The 17,655-nt window shown below is 41.5% G+C and overlaps 1 protein-coding gene across 1 annotated transcript in view; it reads right to left on the bottom strand.

Annotated features, from left to right (window-relative positions):
• Positions 1-17,655, bottom strand: part of ttbk1a (tau tubulin kinase 1a) — a 50,105-nt gene that overhangs the window by 17,686 nt on the left and 14,764 nt on the right. The window contains 10 exon segments of the mRNA XM_034087843.1: positions 357-697; positions 1,628-1,797; positions 2,755-2,965; positions 4,402-4,556; positions 6,888-6,905; positions 6,907-6,957; positions 6,959-7,015; positions 7,626-7,717; positions 7,909-7,978; positions 14,881-14,985. Coding sequence (XP_033943734.1) covers positions 357-697; positions 1,628-1,797; positions 2,755-2,965; positions 4,402-4,556; positions 6,888-6,905; positions 6,907-6,957; positions 6,959-7,015; positions 7,626-7,717; positions 7,909-7,978; positions 14,881-14,985 — 1,270 coding nt within the window.

The following is a 17,655-nucleotide window of genomic DNA, read 5'->3' as shown; positions in this document are numbered from 1 at the left end:
TGCGGGTATCAACACAAAATGTTCAAAAGCCTGATTTTGGCACCATTTCTATGGTAATCTTGGTGAGTTTTAATTTATGGATAGTTACAACACAGACTGTATTATAATAAGACAACATTCTTGTAGAACTGTCAGTGATCAGACAACCTTTAACAAAATTAACTGATAGTTAATGATAGATAGGGTTATGAAAAACAAGTTTATCTTTCTCAAAGTACTGTTTTAGTACAACTAAGGTATCTTTTTGGTATTAAAAGCCATATCCAGAAGTGTTGGATCTAAATCCTTACTTTTTTTACCTCTAAAACGATATTTTTTATTATTTAAATCTCCCCAGTGTGTACAGGAGCTTCTACCTGCGGCCCGGAGCCTCCTCCTCTCCTCCTGCTCCTCCAGGGGCCGCAGCTCCTCCGGTTCCTCGTCCGTCGTTCCTGACGTTGTGGGCTGGAAGTCCCGCAGCTCTGTCTCTTTGTCGATGATCACCCACTCTTTGCTGTCGAAGTCCTCCTCCTCGGCCAATGGGACGGAGCGGATGAAAGCGTTGCTGTGCGCCTCCTGGTCCACCGACGCCACCGAGACCTCCTGCCGCCCGCTGGCCAGACGGTCACCACGGCAACCAGGGTCGACTGACAGCATCTGAGCAGGCTGTGAGGAGTAGACGTGACGAGACGGCGAGCCGAGGATATCCATCCGGGACCTGGAGACAGACATGAAGACACAGGACATTGAGTTTGACTTTTGAACAGCTGTATGTTTTGCACATTTTTTTCATGTCCTTCCTTCGAGACAAGTTCAAGTAAAGTCGTAATTTATTGAGACCAAAGCCGAGGCAAGACCTGTCTCAAGTGATGAATGGCAAAACTAAACAAGTCCCAAGTCTAGACTAAGCTATTTCAAGTGAATGAGAGATAGTCCAAGTCCAGTTCAGTCAAGACCTATTTCTTCTCTTGAATGGCAAGATGAAGAAGTTTCAAGTCAGGTCAGTTGAGGTCATTCTGAGAGAGAGAGAGAGAGAGAGTCACAAGGCTTGTCAAAAGAAGTCTCAAGTAAATCTAGATAAATCCAAGTAAAACCAGTTTGAAACCAGTTCAAAGTGAATAAAAGCACGTCATTTCTTACATACGAAAGTTGACTCTAAAGCTAACCATCTTGTCCAAGACAAGACACGTCTTTATAGGAAAACTGCTATTTAGTTTTTCCGATTAAAGTTTTGTCAAGTCTTAAAGCCGGCCTCCATTTTGTTAGACTAATTCTCAGACTCTTTAAGTCGTTTTTTTTACTTGAGTTGTTCCTGTCAAGAGATAAGATAATATAAGATAAGATAGTACTTTATTGAAATGTTTGTGTTGCAGCAGCATAAAAAGACATGGCATTTTGTAAATAGAAATTAAAAAGACGAGAAATAAACAAGAAAGTAGAAAATATGCATGTTGAATTTACAAATGAACAATAACAAAATATAAAGCAAGTTATTATATATACATAAGTATGCGAGGGATGGAATATTAAATATTAAAATTGAATATATAAATGTAAAATGTACAGTGTGATTTTAAGACCAAGAGAAGCTACGGAGCAGAGAGTTGTTTTTAAACCCCTTTCAGTGTTTTCTGTAGTTTGAGATCACCTCGGTCCGTAGCCGTCGTTGCGGCCCTCAGCTGCCGACAGTCGGTCCGACTCGGGGCTGTTGACCCGGCGGTATCGTAGAGACCGACCGCCGGTGGGCGACTCGGGGACTCCTCCTCGAACGGGAGACGCTGGACACGCCCCCCGACCCGACTCGTCCTCCGGACCCCCCTGTGGAAGAACGGGAATTCATGAAAGTCAGTAACAATTACATTACATTTTTAGTTTTCACTTTCTACGCTGCTATGGACAATCTGGCACTAATGTACATTCTAAAAGATATTGAAGTGACGGTTATTTTGTATTGATTGTTGTGCTTTTATTTAGGTTCTAATGTGTGCATGTATAAATGTGTCTGTTGATTGTGTATATATATATATATATATATATATATATAGGTATATACATATTTGTATATATATTTGTATTTTGTATTTGGGATTGTGGGAAACGGTATTTTTCGATCTCTCCGTCTGTACACACAAACTGAAAGATTGACAATGACTTGATTTCATTGAGCTGACACTTCTATACAAAGCGACTTACAAGAAGTGCGTTCAACCATGAAGAAACAAACACAAAATCAAGAATCCTGCCGGTACATGTCCTATCTATAACCCCATCTTTTGTAGCCTACAAGTGTCATGATTTTTGTCAATTTAAAAAGTGGGATATTTTGCTCTGAATTGCAGCGTAGTAAGGCAAGGCAAGTTTATTTATCTAGCACTTTTCAACACAAGGCAATTCAAAGTGCTTTACAAAAATGAAAGACATTAATAAACACATTAGAAACATTAAAAAGCAAAGATAATAAAACATGAATAACACAGGTACATGAATACAAGTCTAGCCACATTCTCACATTCCTCTACCCTAGTCTTCCCGTGAAATTATAGTTATTTTGATATTCCTTTCATCCTTCTCTTTCATCCATTTTGCATCCCCATGCCAACACATTTCCCCCTGTTTCACTGTTACCCGAACCCGTCTTTGACCTTCAAACCACCTTTCTTTTCAATTTCCAGAATTAGGATATTTAAACCCGTTTTAAGACTTCCCTCATGAATCTTTGGCCTTCAAACCACTTTTAGTAGAAGTATAAATCAGCTGTTTAGTAGCATTTCAAACCTTGTTCAGGCTGATCCTGAGTCTGTTGCGGTTGAAGTCCGTGTCTTCCCACGCCTCTCCGGTCTCCCCAGTGTTTTGGGCCCCCGTGTCCCCGGGGGGGCGGCTGGTGGGGGGCGGGGGGGCGTTCTCCTGATCACTGAGGTGTTCGTCCTGCAGAACCTCGTCTGTGTTTTCCCGCCCGAGATCTCCAGGGATCGGCGTGACGATGGCTCTGTGGACCCAAGAGGTTCTGGTATTTAGAGACGAATTGGGAACTTATTAAATATTGCTTTAAAGGTCATTCTGATGCCTGTTAAATTAATATCCTGTATTCAGCATTAGATATTCTATAATCCAGCCAGCCTTTGGTTGTAGTGACAGGGTTCTAGTTTATCCATCCTCAAACATTGGCATAGTGAGTGCAGAATTAAACATATTTACAATTTGGGCAAAATGGCAGAGGCTGGGTTTCAGGTTGAGGAAACTGATTACTCATTGGGAAAGAAGTTTGTGTGTGTGTGTGTGTGTGTGTGTATGTGTGCGCGCCCGCTGTCACTGGCGTTGTTGGTCAATCTGTGATCTGCACCGTCACAGTTTTAAATATTGGGATATGATTTATGTATTTAGGTTCATTTCTTTTGTCCGTTGCAAATGTGAATGTTTCCTGGAGTTCTTATTTTCAGTGATGATGGATTGAATAATAATAATATAACAATTCTCCACCATTAAACCAGAATGTTCATCTCAACATTTAAATGTGAAAGCCAACCTTCAATACATTTTTCTGATTTACAAAAGAGTTTTGTCCACTTGGGGTTTTTTCTGTTTTGTTTCCGCCATTTTCGTAGCTTCCTCTTGGATGCTGGCATATCATCTGGCACACCTTAAGCCAAGAACAGTATTACAAATTAAAAAATAAAGTCTACTTACTTCTGATAGTACCAGCAACTATTTTTGCTACCGGACAGAATTGTTTTCACTTTATTTTTTTAGATGTTCGTCTTGCTTGGAAAAGAGCAACAACTACGACTTTTACTCAAAAATAGCATTCAATTATTTGACACTAACCTTTTCTTTATTCTTCCAAACTCACAATACAGCAAAATAAAAAAATAAAAAATAGGCCTAGTGTCTCCCATACTTCTATTATCAAAGATGATTAAGAGGAAATATTTGTATCAATATTGTTTTTAAGAAAAATCCTCGTCATTCAGCTTTTTAGTGAAGCTTCAAAGTTCAAGGTTAGTTTATGTGTATAGCAGATGTTAACACACAGAGGCAATTCAAAGTGCTTCACATAGGCATTAACACATCATAATTAAAAAAAAAAAAAAAGACAATTCATAAAAGCGATAAAATACTGTCTGCAGCTCAAAGTGCAACGATAAGGCACGGTTCAAGGATGTCAGGATAGGCTGCATTAAAAAGAAAGGTCTTTAACCTTGATTTCAAAGAACCCAGGGTTGGGGCGGACCTCATAATTTCAGGCGGTTTGTTCCAAGCTTGTGGTTCATCAAATCTAAAAGCTGCCTCGGCACATGTAGTTCTGACTCTGGGGACAACGAGTAAACCCGTTCAACACAAATGCTCGTTGACGCCGGAAGCTTCACGTATCGTCTCCTGCTCATCTTTCGGCAGATCTCATGCAGCTGATGGTTTGTTTCTTACCCCACCATGGCGGCCGTGGGTCGGGTGTTTTGCTGAGGCTGGCTGGAGGTGCTGGTCGACAGCGTGACGTCTCCTCCGCCTTTCTCCCAATCAAAAGGCTCGTTCTCGGTGATGATTCGCTCCTTCATGCTGTTCTCAAACACCGACATCAGCAGCTGGGACAAAACAACAGGATACAGTCCTTCAAGTTTCAAGGCTCTTATTGTCACGTGTGCATAGCTGCAGGGTCGATGTGTCAATGCAAATCTGAGGTCACAGGCTCCTCCAACAGAGCAACACAATACAACAGATACAATAGTACAAGAAAATACAAATAAGATAGAATAGAAATAGTGCAAGGAGATACAAGTAATTGGAATATGATATATATATATATATATATTGCAGATGCCCTGTCCAGACTGTATTGATGCGTTCTGTGTTTGTCGTGAGGTGTGTTATGGTTCACTAAAACCCTGTGGGGGGTTGTCTTAAGGGACGGGGCGTTACAGCCGCTGGCTCCCTGGTGTCATTAGAGGCTTCTCAATACTCAAATTTCCCCTCCTCGACTCCTCGACTCCTCGGTCCTCCGGTAGTGACCCGGAAATGAATTTCAGCGCGCCATTTTGAAGGACGTCTCATTTCTCTAAATGCACACCGAGGACCGAGGATCGAGCGTCGAGGAGGCTCTCTGGAGGAGCTATAACCGAGGATACACTGATGGTTCCTCCACGGCTCCTCCGCGGATGCATTTCCGGGAACGGTGGCGGCGTGACGCACGGCCGGACTTATCTCAGCCAATGACAGCTCTGCATGCATCCCCTGGATATTATTTTAGAAACTGCTCTCATCGCAACGCGATGTTTACAGTGAGAACAGCTGTGAGGTCCTGCAGAAAGCAGAGCAGTGTGTAAAATAAATATCACTCAGTATAACAGGCCTACTCTCTTTATTTGCTTTAGTTTAGTAGATATCTACAAACAAAGAGTCGATATTTTTCTAAGAACATTTAGTGCTTCACATACTAAAATACACAACGGCTGTAGCCTGATTATGCTTTAGGAGCTTAGGTGTGTATGGTACAGTGTGTGTGTGTGTGTGTGTGTGTGTGTGTGTGTGTGTGTGTGTGTGTGTGTGTGTGTGTGTGTGTGTGTGTGTGTGTGTGGTACAGTGTGTAGGTATGTCCTGTACAGTGTGTAGGTGTGTGTGTGGTACAGTGTGTGCGCAGATGCGGCGGACAGACAGGTCTCAGTTGGTTGGTGTCCTCTGCTTACTTTTAATACTTGCAAATACAACTTTTGGCCCGTAATTTCAATTCCCCATTTCAGCGACCCAGAGAGAGAGGGGGGGGGGGGGATATATCCAGTCTCTGATTGTGTTACGTTATTATGAGAGTGCTCTCATACTTTAAATTGCATATATTTATATAAATATATTTGTGTGTGTTGTGTCCGCATCTGTAGCCTGTTATTGTCTCAATTATACCGCACTCTCAATGAATTCAAGGTAAATATGTGGGGGGAACAATGTTCAGCTGATCTAAACAGAGATTATAAAATATGACAAAAACACTCGACAGCTGATGCAGCTGTTGCCACGTAATAATGAACGGACGTCGCTTTAATATGACCGCTCAGAGGAGAGGAGTTCTCATTTCTTTAAACGTCTGCTGCTTCCCCTCCTCTTTCCCCGGTTTCCCCTCCTCGGTCCTCCGCTCGCATCTCCTGTGGGCGGGACTAAGTCTCGAGGAGGGGAGTCGAGGAGGGAGTCGAGGAGGGGAAATTTGAGTATTGAGAAGCCTCTATTAACCTCTGTCGTGTGTATGCAAATGAGCTGTGAGGTTCCTTCAATGTCATTGGCTGTCCCGCCCGCGTCTCCGGAGAGGGGATTGGATCGACGTCCCCCAATCCCTGCGCCCATCCAGCACACCTTCCGGGGGAGGAGAACAAAGGCCGCGGCCTGACATCGTTCGGGAGGGTCTGCTGTGCTAATCAGACGCCTCGCACGTCTGTTCTCGTTGGGATATTTACGTCAACGGTGGTTGGCTTGTACCTTGTGATTGTTAGAGTGTTCCTGTTAGCTTAGCATTGTGTAACTTAGCGTTGTGTTGATTGTTTGCTCCATGTACAGCTGTGTTTCTTAAACAGCCTTCTTTTGTTGGTGTGTTCCCTTCTATTAGAGAGGGTTTTGATTTATTACTTTCTGTTCAGCCTACTCCTGTTATTATTATCCAGGCTCTTTTGTTGAGTTTCGTTCCACTTTCTACGGTTTTTCCTTTTGTTTGTGCCAGGCTGCCTGGCTCATTATTTTCTACCTATATATATATATATACATATTATATATAAATCAACACTTGTAATTATACCTAATTCCAGACTGGGGCGTGTTATTCCCTTCTACCCTAGAGAGGACGCAACAGTTGCAAACAGATGATGTTCTTTCATGAATGAAAACTATTGTCCAGGTGATAACGCTAACACACATTGTAAATACTTCTCAGTGTGTACCTGGTAGTCTGGTTTGGTTGTAGTAGTCCAGGGCCAGCACGTGGTCCAGGAAGATGTTAAACTCTGAAGGGCATGTGTTTGAGCAGCATCCGGTGGTCGTAACGCTCTTTGATCTGACCAACTTGTTCCTGGAGAGAAACATAAAAGAACACTTAGGCTGAAGTGACATTATGACAGTTCATGTACATTTCTACCTTTATTTGTTTGACATATAAAACAGGTTTTGATCATCAGGCAAAAGCAGAAAACAAAAACAATGTAGTGACCTGGTACCAGCCTACAACTAAAAGCTCCATCATTGTAACCCTTTAAATGCCAGTTTTTCTCACATAATGTTGTTGTCTTTTTAAACGTCAGTGATTAGCAACATCATTGTTTTGATTACACAGCGAGGCTCCTCGTGGTAACCAGAACATAACATGTGGCAAACATGAGGAAATGGCTCAATCTGGTGCAAAATAGTAGTTACATGTTGAAAGTTGTCGATTTAAAGGGTTTTAATGATAACAATTTTAAGAGAGAGGCGTTAAGTGAATATCTCTAGAGGGCAAAAGGGCTAATTTTGTAGTTACATTTTTTTTACGATATGGTCTTATCTAACATCAATGTAAATATGTTACTATACTACAGTTTTTGAAATAGTATTAGGTTGATATTTACTATGTGAAAATATTCTTGTTATACTGTTGTTGTTGATATTAGAAGTGTTTACAGGAGCATAAATACTGATTTGTTTACCTTATCTTTGATTTTTCGCCATGGCAACTGTCCAACGGCGAACTCCACCAACATGTAAAATAATGACCACAGGTCGTCATGGCGACCCATTCCTGGAGGAACAGAAGAAAAACAAAATGATTGTTTATGTCAGTTTTATCAGTAAATAATAAAATGTAGTAAATTCATCACTGCTAGGTTACACAGATATAAACCTATGTGGGCTAACGTAGGGTATTCCCATCATTCATTTGAATTAAATGCATTATTACGTAATTTTTGAAAGACAACAAACAAAACAGACTGACTTTGTTTTTATGAGCGTTGACCGAAGGCTAGCGAACCGTCCCTCTGAAACCCGCCACAGTCCTCGGCTGAACACAAGACGAAGAACATTTACAGATTATTCACATCAACATTACTGACACCCTTTACTTCTGAATCACTCCCCTGCTGCTTCCGTTAGATAAACACATATCTAACAACAAGGACGTTGGGCTTAATGTAAATCCGGTAGACCGAAAACATCTGACTACAGAACAACAGAACTACAAGGACAAATGTAAAGACATTGACATGTTTTTCTTCTTCTCTGGCTATCGCCCTCATGTCTGTGGTTCAAATGTGTAATGTAAATTCGTAGAATTTAATGCATTGATCTTGTATTTCTTGTAAAGCTTGCACTACTCGAAACCTGAGCAGTACAAGTTGGGCGTGGGGTGCCACTCCACTTTAATGTGTCACGCAAAAAGGCCCAAAATACTAAATGAAGCCGATGTCTCTGTCTTGGTGACAAGTGGTCGATAACCCATTACATTTCAAAGCTGTATTATTTATGTGTGCCAACATTTAACTGGAGTGGAAACCACGTCTCACCGCCTCTGTGAGTGGGTTGCTTCTTCAGTTATATCATTTTAACTAAGCTGTCATTATGAAAAAAACTCCAATAATTAAACTTATATCCAGATATGATTTCCCTGAATCTGTTGGATCATGTTTTCAGGCGTAAACAAAGCAAATTATAACCAAAACATCCAAAGAACACGTCACGCTGCATCTACACAGCCTCCAAATAACACAGGGGTCAATCAAGATGTTTCCATGGTGATATTAATCATAACTGTGTGGGGAACAGGAAGTGATCACATGTCCCTTTGAGGACTGGAGACACGTCATGACTCGAGACGGATATACAGATGTACTGTACGTGCCAAATGTTCCCTTTAACAGTGAGTCATGAAGTTATGACATGCTTCTTTCCCTTCGATGACTAAGGGATTTATTTAAAGCATCCATTGACTTTCCAGTGCTGTCCCCTTAAGTCATTACGTTCGTTCTTGAGGTAGAACACGTTTTCCTCCACATGACACATTTGCAAAGATGAAGTTTTAAATGGTGTTTTCATCCTTGTTCTCTCTCGGTCTTCTTCTTCTCTCATTGTTTCTCGTGGTTAAATTACAGCTTGTGAAAGAAAATGGTTTTAATTGGTGCTACATATTTATTTCTAGCAACAGATTTACACATGAATACAATCTAATGACGACAAACCTTCCTGTTGTTCTGTGGAGATAACATGCGTGTCTATTAATGAGTGGGGATGAAATATAATTTAATGGCAACCATTTCATTAACTCAGTTGCTTATGTATTTATATTTTTCTTCATATATCCTTTGAAATGTTTCCCATTAATTGGTACTAATCTATTTCTTGGTTTCATGTTTGGATCTTGAATGTAATGTCATTGTACCCCTCACTCATCCTGTACAAAATACAATTATATATACAAAACTAAATGTTTCTTATTTTATTTGGAAAAACCCTGTCACTGTGTGTTACGAGTTTTTGTGTGTGTGTGTGTGTGTGTGTGTCTCTCTCCCCCTGATTGTCTCCAGGTGCAGCCTCTCCCTCAGGTGCTCCCAATCCCCAATCAGGGCCTCCATAAAGGACCCGAGGAAGGCTGCTCTGGGCTGCATGTGTGCAGCATGTGTGGTGTCTTTGGGTGTTTCTCAATGTCGAGGAAGGATGCTCCAGAGCCACTATTTCAAGCATACTACGTCATCGAGTGCCGCCGGAGGACTGTTCCAATGTCCAGCATACTTGGAATTCTACTGAGCCCGGTGTACTTCGTAGCGAGAAATTTCTAGGCTGCACATGTGTAGACTCCGCGGTCTTCAAATCCCCACAATGCTTTGCGCACGGACCAATTTCCAAATCTTTGGCGGAAATCTCGCTCAATTTAAGGCGGGCCTCGCATATGACGCACACCTGTTAGCCTGTTCCACCATTCTTCGTTTTCCTTCTGAAGGAAGTGACTCGGAAGACATGTCCTACCAAGCCAGCATCCTCGACATTGAGAAACACCCTCTGTCTCCTTCTCTGTGTGAGACCGGCTAGTTTAAGCTGTGTTTTGTTAATCGTTAGGAGATGTCCTCCAGTGTATCTTTGTGTATTGTTTTACTTCAGTCCCTTTCTTTTATAAGAAAGTTGTTCTTAGTTTACCTTAAGTTTAGTGATCCCTGTTTACGTTTTGATTATTAAACATCCCCTTGTGGCTTCAGCAATCCGTTTCTTCTCTTTTTTTCTCTCTCCCGGTCATTTTACATGTTGTTACTCCCCTGTGGTACCCCTAGTCCAGAAGGGAACGTAACACAGTGGCCGTTTCTCGATGTCGAGTAAAGCTGCTGCAGAGCCACTATTTCAAGTACACTACGTCATCGAGTGGCGCCGAATGCTGGGCATCTAAACAGTCCTTCGGCGCCACTCGATGACGTAGTGTACTTGAAATAGTGGCTCTGCAGCAGCTTTACTCGACATTGAGAAACGGCCCGTGTCACGTCTGTTTTGACTTCCTGTCCCTGTTCTTCTTGATTGTTGTGTATTGGGAAGTTCCGTTGTATTTGGCCTCTTCTGAGCAAAGTGTGAAATAAATGTATTTCAGTAAAAAATCCATGTGTTCCTTCCAGAAGGAGCTTCTCTCCCACACACTCCCGCCCTGCCTGATATGGCTCCATCGGACTCCTTTGTTTACTTCCGGATCTTGTTGAACATTAAAGTATGTCAACATGTCACAGTAGAGGTGGAGCAGAATAGCAGAATAGCGCCCGTTTAAAATGTCCTGTTCCCTGCATGTGGGTCCACTCCGCTCGTCGTGAAACGGTGAGTAATACATGATAAAGGTTTCATCTAATATTAGCAGCACTTAAATCTCTGACGGGGACAAACAGGTGTTTTATTTTTCTGCAATTATATTGCGACCGTCGGCTGGTGATGCGGCTGTGACCCCTCTGTCGCTATAGAAACCACTCACATCCCTGGGTAACCATGGAGATGATGGAGAAACGGGAGGCATGCACGTCAAAATCATAAGTCCAAAGGAAACTGTAAGAAAAGCAAAAACAACACTGAAACGTAAAAAGAAATGAAAATAAAACACACATAAATCACCGAGGTGACAAACTGAACATCGTGCAAACTGTCAAAGCAAAACGTGCGGAAGTGCTTTTATCACTTTTATAAAATCACGTTTTTTAAAGGAAATACAAAAAAAAAGTAAACAATATATTATATAACATATGAGTGCACGATTTCAGAGGATTTTGTTTAAAGGCTATTGTTAACATCCCTATTTTATTTAATCATCAGCAGATTTTATTTTGTTATTTAAATGTTAGATGTGCGTTGAATAGATAATATATTCTGTTTCTATCCCTATCTTCTTATTACCAGTTGGTCAACACTTTATTTACTTGTTTGTTTTGCATTGTTTGAGCAATACTAAGTTGATGACTAAAATAATCACTTTTATTTCAATTACTTATTGTTTTATTGTATGAGATAGACAGATAGGTACTTTATTGATGGGAAATTATTTAGTTAATGAACTTATCTTAATGTTGTTTTATTAACAAATATTCTTTTAGTTTTTCGTATCTGATGATTTTAAATAGTGTTGTGAAAAGAAATAGGGTGAGTGTGGAAATAAGAACTCCAACTGAAGAAGAAAAGCGGAGTTTGAAACATGAGGAGAAACGAGGAAGCAGGAGAAGAGGATCAATATATCGGTCGCTCTTCTCTCTAGCGAGGGTTAGGTTTGAGATTTTAGGAAATGGTTTAAATGAATGAAAGATTGTCAGGAAAACTTAAATTGGGATTTTAACTTGTTCTCATGGATCTGAAAGTTATCTCCAGGCGTAGTTTGTTTTACAGATTCCTAAACTTCATCTGCAGAAAAGAGAGGATATTCTCAAAGGAATCAATAGAGTAAAGAAAAAAAGGAAAGTGAGAAGGAGACGTGGACGAAGGGGAGAGGAAACATGAGAGGCAAGAAGAGGAGAGGAGGAGATCAATACATCCATTTTGAAAGAGACAGTCCTTTGAGAGAGAGAGTTTCAGAGATGTACGGAGGAGTTGAAAGGTTACATATATCTTGTTGGAGGCTGAGAACTGTGATAAGAACTCTTCAAAGGCTTGCCGAGAGAAAATCATGGCTTTAATCTATAATACCTAATCTGAAATTAATCTCAGAGCTAAACGTTATCTGGACAAGAAGAGTTTCAGTCCATCAGAGAGAGAAGCAGCAGAGATACTCAGTGCATCCGCCGCATGATTTATTCATCTGCAGCTACACGGACACACACACACACACACACACACACACACACACACACACACACACACACACACACACACACACACACACACACACACACACACACACACACACACACACACACACACACACACACACACACACACACACACACACACACACACACACACACACACACACACACACACACACACACACACACACACACACACACACACAGTACAGTATTGTTGGTGCTAGCATGCAGAGTAATCCATATCATAAATGTGCTGACTATTGATGCTTCCTCCGAAGGACATACTGGCCTTGAAGCTGAAAGCCACACAAAGTCAGACGGGTTTGAAAGAGACGGACGAACATGTAAATGGACTGCACTTATTTAGCACTTTTCCCATCACAGAGCTTTGACATATACACCCACTTCCTGAGCCTTACATACACACACAGTTCCGCACCATTAGGAGCATTACAGGATTACGTTTCCCTCCCAAGGACACATCCATGGCGACCGCAGAGGATCGAAGCAACAACCTTACAGTCGGAGGTCGACTGCTCTAAGGTCAGCTCCTTGGTTTCTAGTCTGCACATACCACTGATACGTGACTACTGCTAACCTGGTCATGTGACCTGAATCAGCTGGAAGGACTTCCTGTTTGATTAGCGATGATGTCACTATGCACGTGTGTGTGTGTGTGTGTGTGTGTGTGTGTGTGTGTGTGTGTGTGTGTGAGAGAGAGATGATGGAGGAATGAGAGAGAGAAATAGAGGAGAGGAAAGGCAGTATGTAGATGAAGGGAGGGAGAGGGGTACATCCGAGAAACAGAGGGGGTGAAAGGGAGAGGCGATTCTCTCAGAAGATTGGACAGAAGCTGACTCAGCGGGAGAGAGAGAAAGAGAGAGAGGGAGGGAGAGAGAGAGAGAGAGAGAGAGAGAGAGAGAGAGAGGTCTTTCGCTTACTGGCGCATCAAATATTCATCTCACTGCTGCAACACAACACTGCAGGAGGGGAGGGAAAAGAGAGAAAGTGAGAGGAGGAGGAGGAGGAGGAGGAGGAGGAGGAGGAGGAGGAGGAGGGGGAAACATGTTATAAGGTGTGAGGAGGAAAAAAGAAGGGAGGAGGAGAAGAGACAGGAAGAATGGAGGGAGGAAGATAAAGATGAGAGCAAACTACAGAGACAGTGAGGAGGAGATCAATAGACATATAAAGAGAAGAGGAAACAAGATAGACAGAAAGGAGGAGGAGGAGGAGGAGGAGGAGGAGGAGGAGGAGGAGGCTGACAGTAAATGGCTCACGTACTCTCTGATCTAAAAATATCTCAGAGCTCAGTCTGACAGAGACGTCATCAATGAATGAGAGAAGAAGAAGAAGAAGAAGAAGAAGAAGAAGAAGAAGAAGAAGAAGAAGAAGAAGAAGAAGAAGAAGAAGAAGAAGAAGAAGAAGAAGAAGAAGAAGAAGAAGAAGAAGAAGAGGGAGAAGCTCCCAGTGAAACTACAAAGACCAGCAGACCTCATCACTGACAACCAATCAAAACATCAGGATCTGCGTTTTCAAAATAAAAGCCTTTTCCATTCAATTGTAGAAAGAAATCCCATCATGCAACAGGAGGAAACTGCTGTCTTATAATCCGCTTAAACAATAACATCTAATGACTCCTTATTGATCACACACACACACACACACACACACACACACACACACACACACACACACACACACACACAAACACACACACACACACACACACACACACACACACACACACACACACACACACACACACACACACACACACACACACACACACACACACACACACACACACACACACACACACACACACACACACACACACACACACACACACACACACACACACACACACACACACACACAGTTATCTATTGAACTCGTGTACTGCAATGCAGAGAACACACCCTGTCTGTCTGATTTGTTTAGCTTTTCATAATTAATTTTTAACGGCTTACAGGAAACTCAACCATAAAACAAATCAGGAGGAAAAAAGAGAAGCAAATACAGAGTTAGTACAGAATAATAAAGAGAAAAGAGTTTGTTTTCTGATTGGAAAAACTCAAGTTTAATAATAATAATAATAAGGATATTTTGTATTTCTTGTTTTTCTAATTTGATTTGAAGGTCAGGACTTAGATTATGAATTAATGTGAACGTTAAACTTATATTTTATTTCTCAATATTTTATTCACATTGTCATTCATAAAAAACATATTGAGTATTTGATATAAAGATTGCCTTGTATCTCATGAAAGTGAACAAATACATCATCAATTCATATTTGACGTCTCGTATTTATTTAAGTGCCTATTTTTATAATCCTGTCTTTTATTCCAGAAGGTCAAATGTTTTTGTATTTCACATCTAAAATGTCAGAATGATATCTCATATTTCAGACATGCTGATGTCAATATTAAGAAATACAAAGCCATTATTATAAGAAGCTATTCCATAATTTGTAAACACCGAAAGATAAGCGTATTATGACTAATTATATGTTTGTGGCAGAGCGAGTCGTCCATACAGCAACAACAGGAGATCAAAACCTCATACAAAAATCTATTGCAAACGATATTTTACTTTCAGCCTCTCTGGTGCTACTGTTGATGCAGAAGCTGTCAATAAAGTTTCTTACCGGCCGGACCTCTCCGGTGGTGTTTGTGTATTGCCGCGCCAGACCGAAGTCCAGCATGTAGCACTTCCTGTACGTGGAGGGAAGCCGGCCCATCGCAAAGTTCGACTGCAGGAAGAAAAACAGAAACTCATCAGCTCAATAAGTTCTTATTTTTCACGTTTTGTTCAGACTTTGATTGAAAAGACTTTCCCACCACTTTAAACAAAAAAGCTGTACAGAGACGGCAAGTCAGATGAGAAACCTGTAACAATAAACTTGAATAAAGTGGTGAAATTAAACTCTCTGACATATATTAAACAATGAGACACTGAGACGAAGAACACTGAGAGACTGTGAAGTGAATCCCAATGTGTCAAATGTGACGAGGTGTATCAATAAAGTTTAATTATAGGAAACCAGACTGACTGAGTCCTGATCCAGACCGACCGAGTCCTGATCCAGACCGACCGAGTCCTGATCCAGACCGACCGAGTCCTGATCCAGAGCGACTGAGTCCTGATCCAGACCGACCGAGTCCTGATCCAGACCGACCGAGTTCTGATCCAGACCGACCGAGTCCTGATCCAGAACTCCTGATCCAGACCGACCGAGTCCTGATCCAGAACGACCGAGTCCTGATCCAGACCGACCGAGTCCCGATCCCGATCCAGACCGACCGAGTCCCGATCCAGACCGACCGAGTCCTGATCCAGACCGACCGAGTCCGACCGAGTCCTGATCCAGACCGACCGAGTCCTGATCCAGACCGACCGAGTCCTGATCCAGACCGACCGAGTCCTGATCCAGACCGACCGAGTCCGACCGAGTCCTGATCCAGACCGACTGAGTCCTGATCCAGACTGAGTCACATCAATTAGCACGATGATAATAACGATGAAGCTGAGCTGCCTTTCCTTCCTCACCCTTTCTCTTCCTCTTCCTCACCCTTCCTCTTCCTCTTCCTCACACTCCTCTCAGTTTGTCCTGCAGATTTTGTTCCAGCTCGGCTCATTAATATGTAAATGTCTTCAGCACGAACGTCCTGTCTTCAGCGCTATCGGAGGATTCTACTTTAAGCTTCTGAGCTTTAATATGGACTCAGGCTTCATCTTCCATCCACCGCACAACCAAATTCAACTAAATACTTTGTAAGATTTATTACATTACATTGCATTTATCAAATTATTAATAAATAAAAGTCTCTCTAGTTGCCGATCTAGTGTTTATGTATTTATTTTAGTGCTGTCAAAATTATCGCGTTAACGGCGGTAATGAATTTTTTGAATTAATTGCGTTAAAATATTTAACGCATTTAACGCATGTGCAGAATGGCCCGCCCCATACGTGCCACCAGTGGCAGCGCCAGGGTATGGCTGGGTAGGCTACACCCATACCAGCCCCACCATGACAAATGATGTTAAAGTAAGCAAAATAAAGTCTGCCAACTCGCGCGGAGTAAATTGCACAGACAGCAGTTAGTAAGATTGATTTCAGTAGCCACGGTTTTGAAAACTTTTGTCACGTAGTGATCGTCTTCTCAATAGAACATCTTTGATAATGTCTTCTGGCCAATCAGAATCAAGATAACGGCGTGGTGTTGTTGCAGGAAGTCCCAACGGAGAATACTTTTGCTGTAGTACAAGGGTGCACATAACTGGTACGCAGGTTATGTGCGTAATCTGAAATGCGTACCGTCACTTGTGTCACAAAGCGCATTTGCGTACCGACGTATTTGTGAAGCTTTTCCAGAAGGCGGTTAGATCACCGGACGACAGAGTCGGTCTCCGTGTGCACAGACAGGGCCGCTGTTAACGTCGGTCTGTACAACGGAACTGTGCCAAAACTACGCCAACCGGCTGCGGAGGGAGACTCCCCCCTTCACTGGAGAACTGCGCTAAAACAGCTGATCACAACGTTCACACTCTGTGGTCACGAAGTACTCCACTAGCCGCCCCCCCTCTGTCAACTTTCCTGAAGTACTCCCCCGTTGATAGAAATCAACACGTAATGAATTAAGACCCCACGGTTTGATGATTGATAGGTGTGTGGGCTGTCTTTCATTTTGACACACAGAAAAATGTTATAATAAACATAGATACTGTGTTAAATGGATATATCCGCCTTCTTTCGTTTATCTGTCCATTCCCACAACAATATACATAAAGAAATGGCATATTTTGGACATAGTTCGAATGGTGATTAATCATGATTAATTAATGTTTAAACTGTGATTAATCTGATTACAAATTGTAATCGTTTGACAGCCCTAATTTATTTATATCTAAGTCGAAAGTATTAATATTACCAATAAGGACATGATGTGATCAATAACAACCTTCAAACACAGCAGTAGATTACATAAATAAATACATCATCATAACTGTTAATTTATTGTTTATTGTGTTTATCGTTTTTTATTCTGTGATGATTAATTTGACAAAAGGAATAATAACTATCAGAAGGCTTTAAAATACCAATGATTCACACCAAAGTATCCCTTCTTCAAATCTGTTTCTGACACACAATTACATCTTTATCTAGTTGATCAATATGTTTTATATTTCTTTTGTGAAGCAGCCAATCCATTTTATTTCTATAGCCCACTTCCACTGCTTGGATCGAGATGCTTTATCTTTAACTTGTGATGTGTCACTTTGTAAAGCACTTTGAGCTGCATGTGAAAAGTGCTGTATAAATAAAGCTTTATTATTATCAGAAGGGGGAAGTACTGGAATACTTCGTTACTGCACTTAAGTACATTTTTCTGGTATCAGTACTTTACTCCACTACTTATTT

This window comes from Pseudochaenichthys georgianus, chromosome 1, assembly GCF_902827115.2.
Source record: "Pseudochaenichthys georgianus chromosome 1, fPseGeo1.2, whole genome shotgun sequence".
NCBI lineage: Eukaryota > Metazoa > Chordata > Actinopteri > Perciformes > Channichthyidae > Pseudochaenichthys > Pseudochaenichthys georgianus.
The sequence above is the reverse complement of the archived record's forward strand: the minus strand, read 5'-3'. Positions and strand labels throughout refer to the sequence as shown.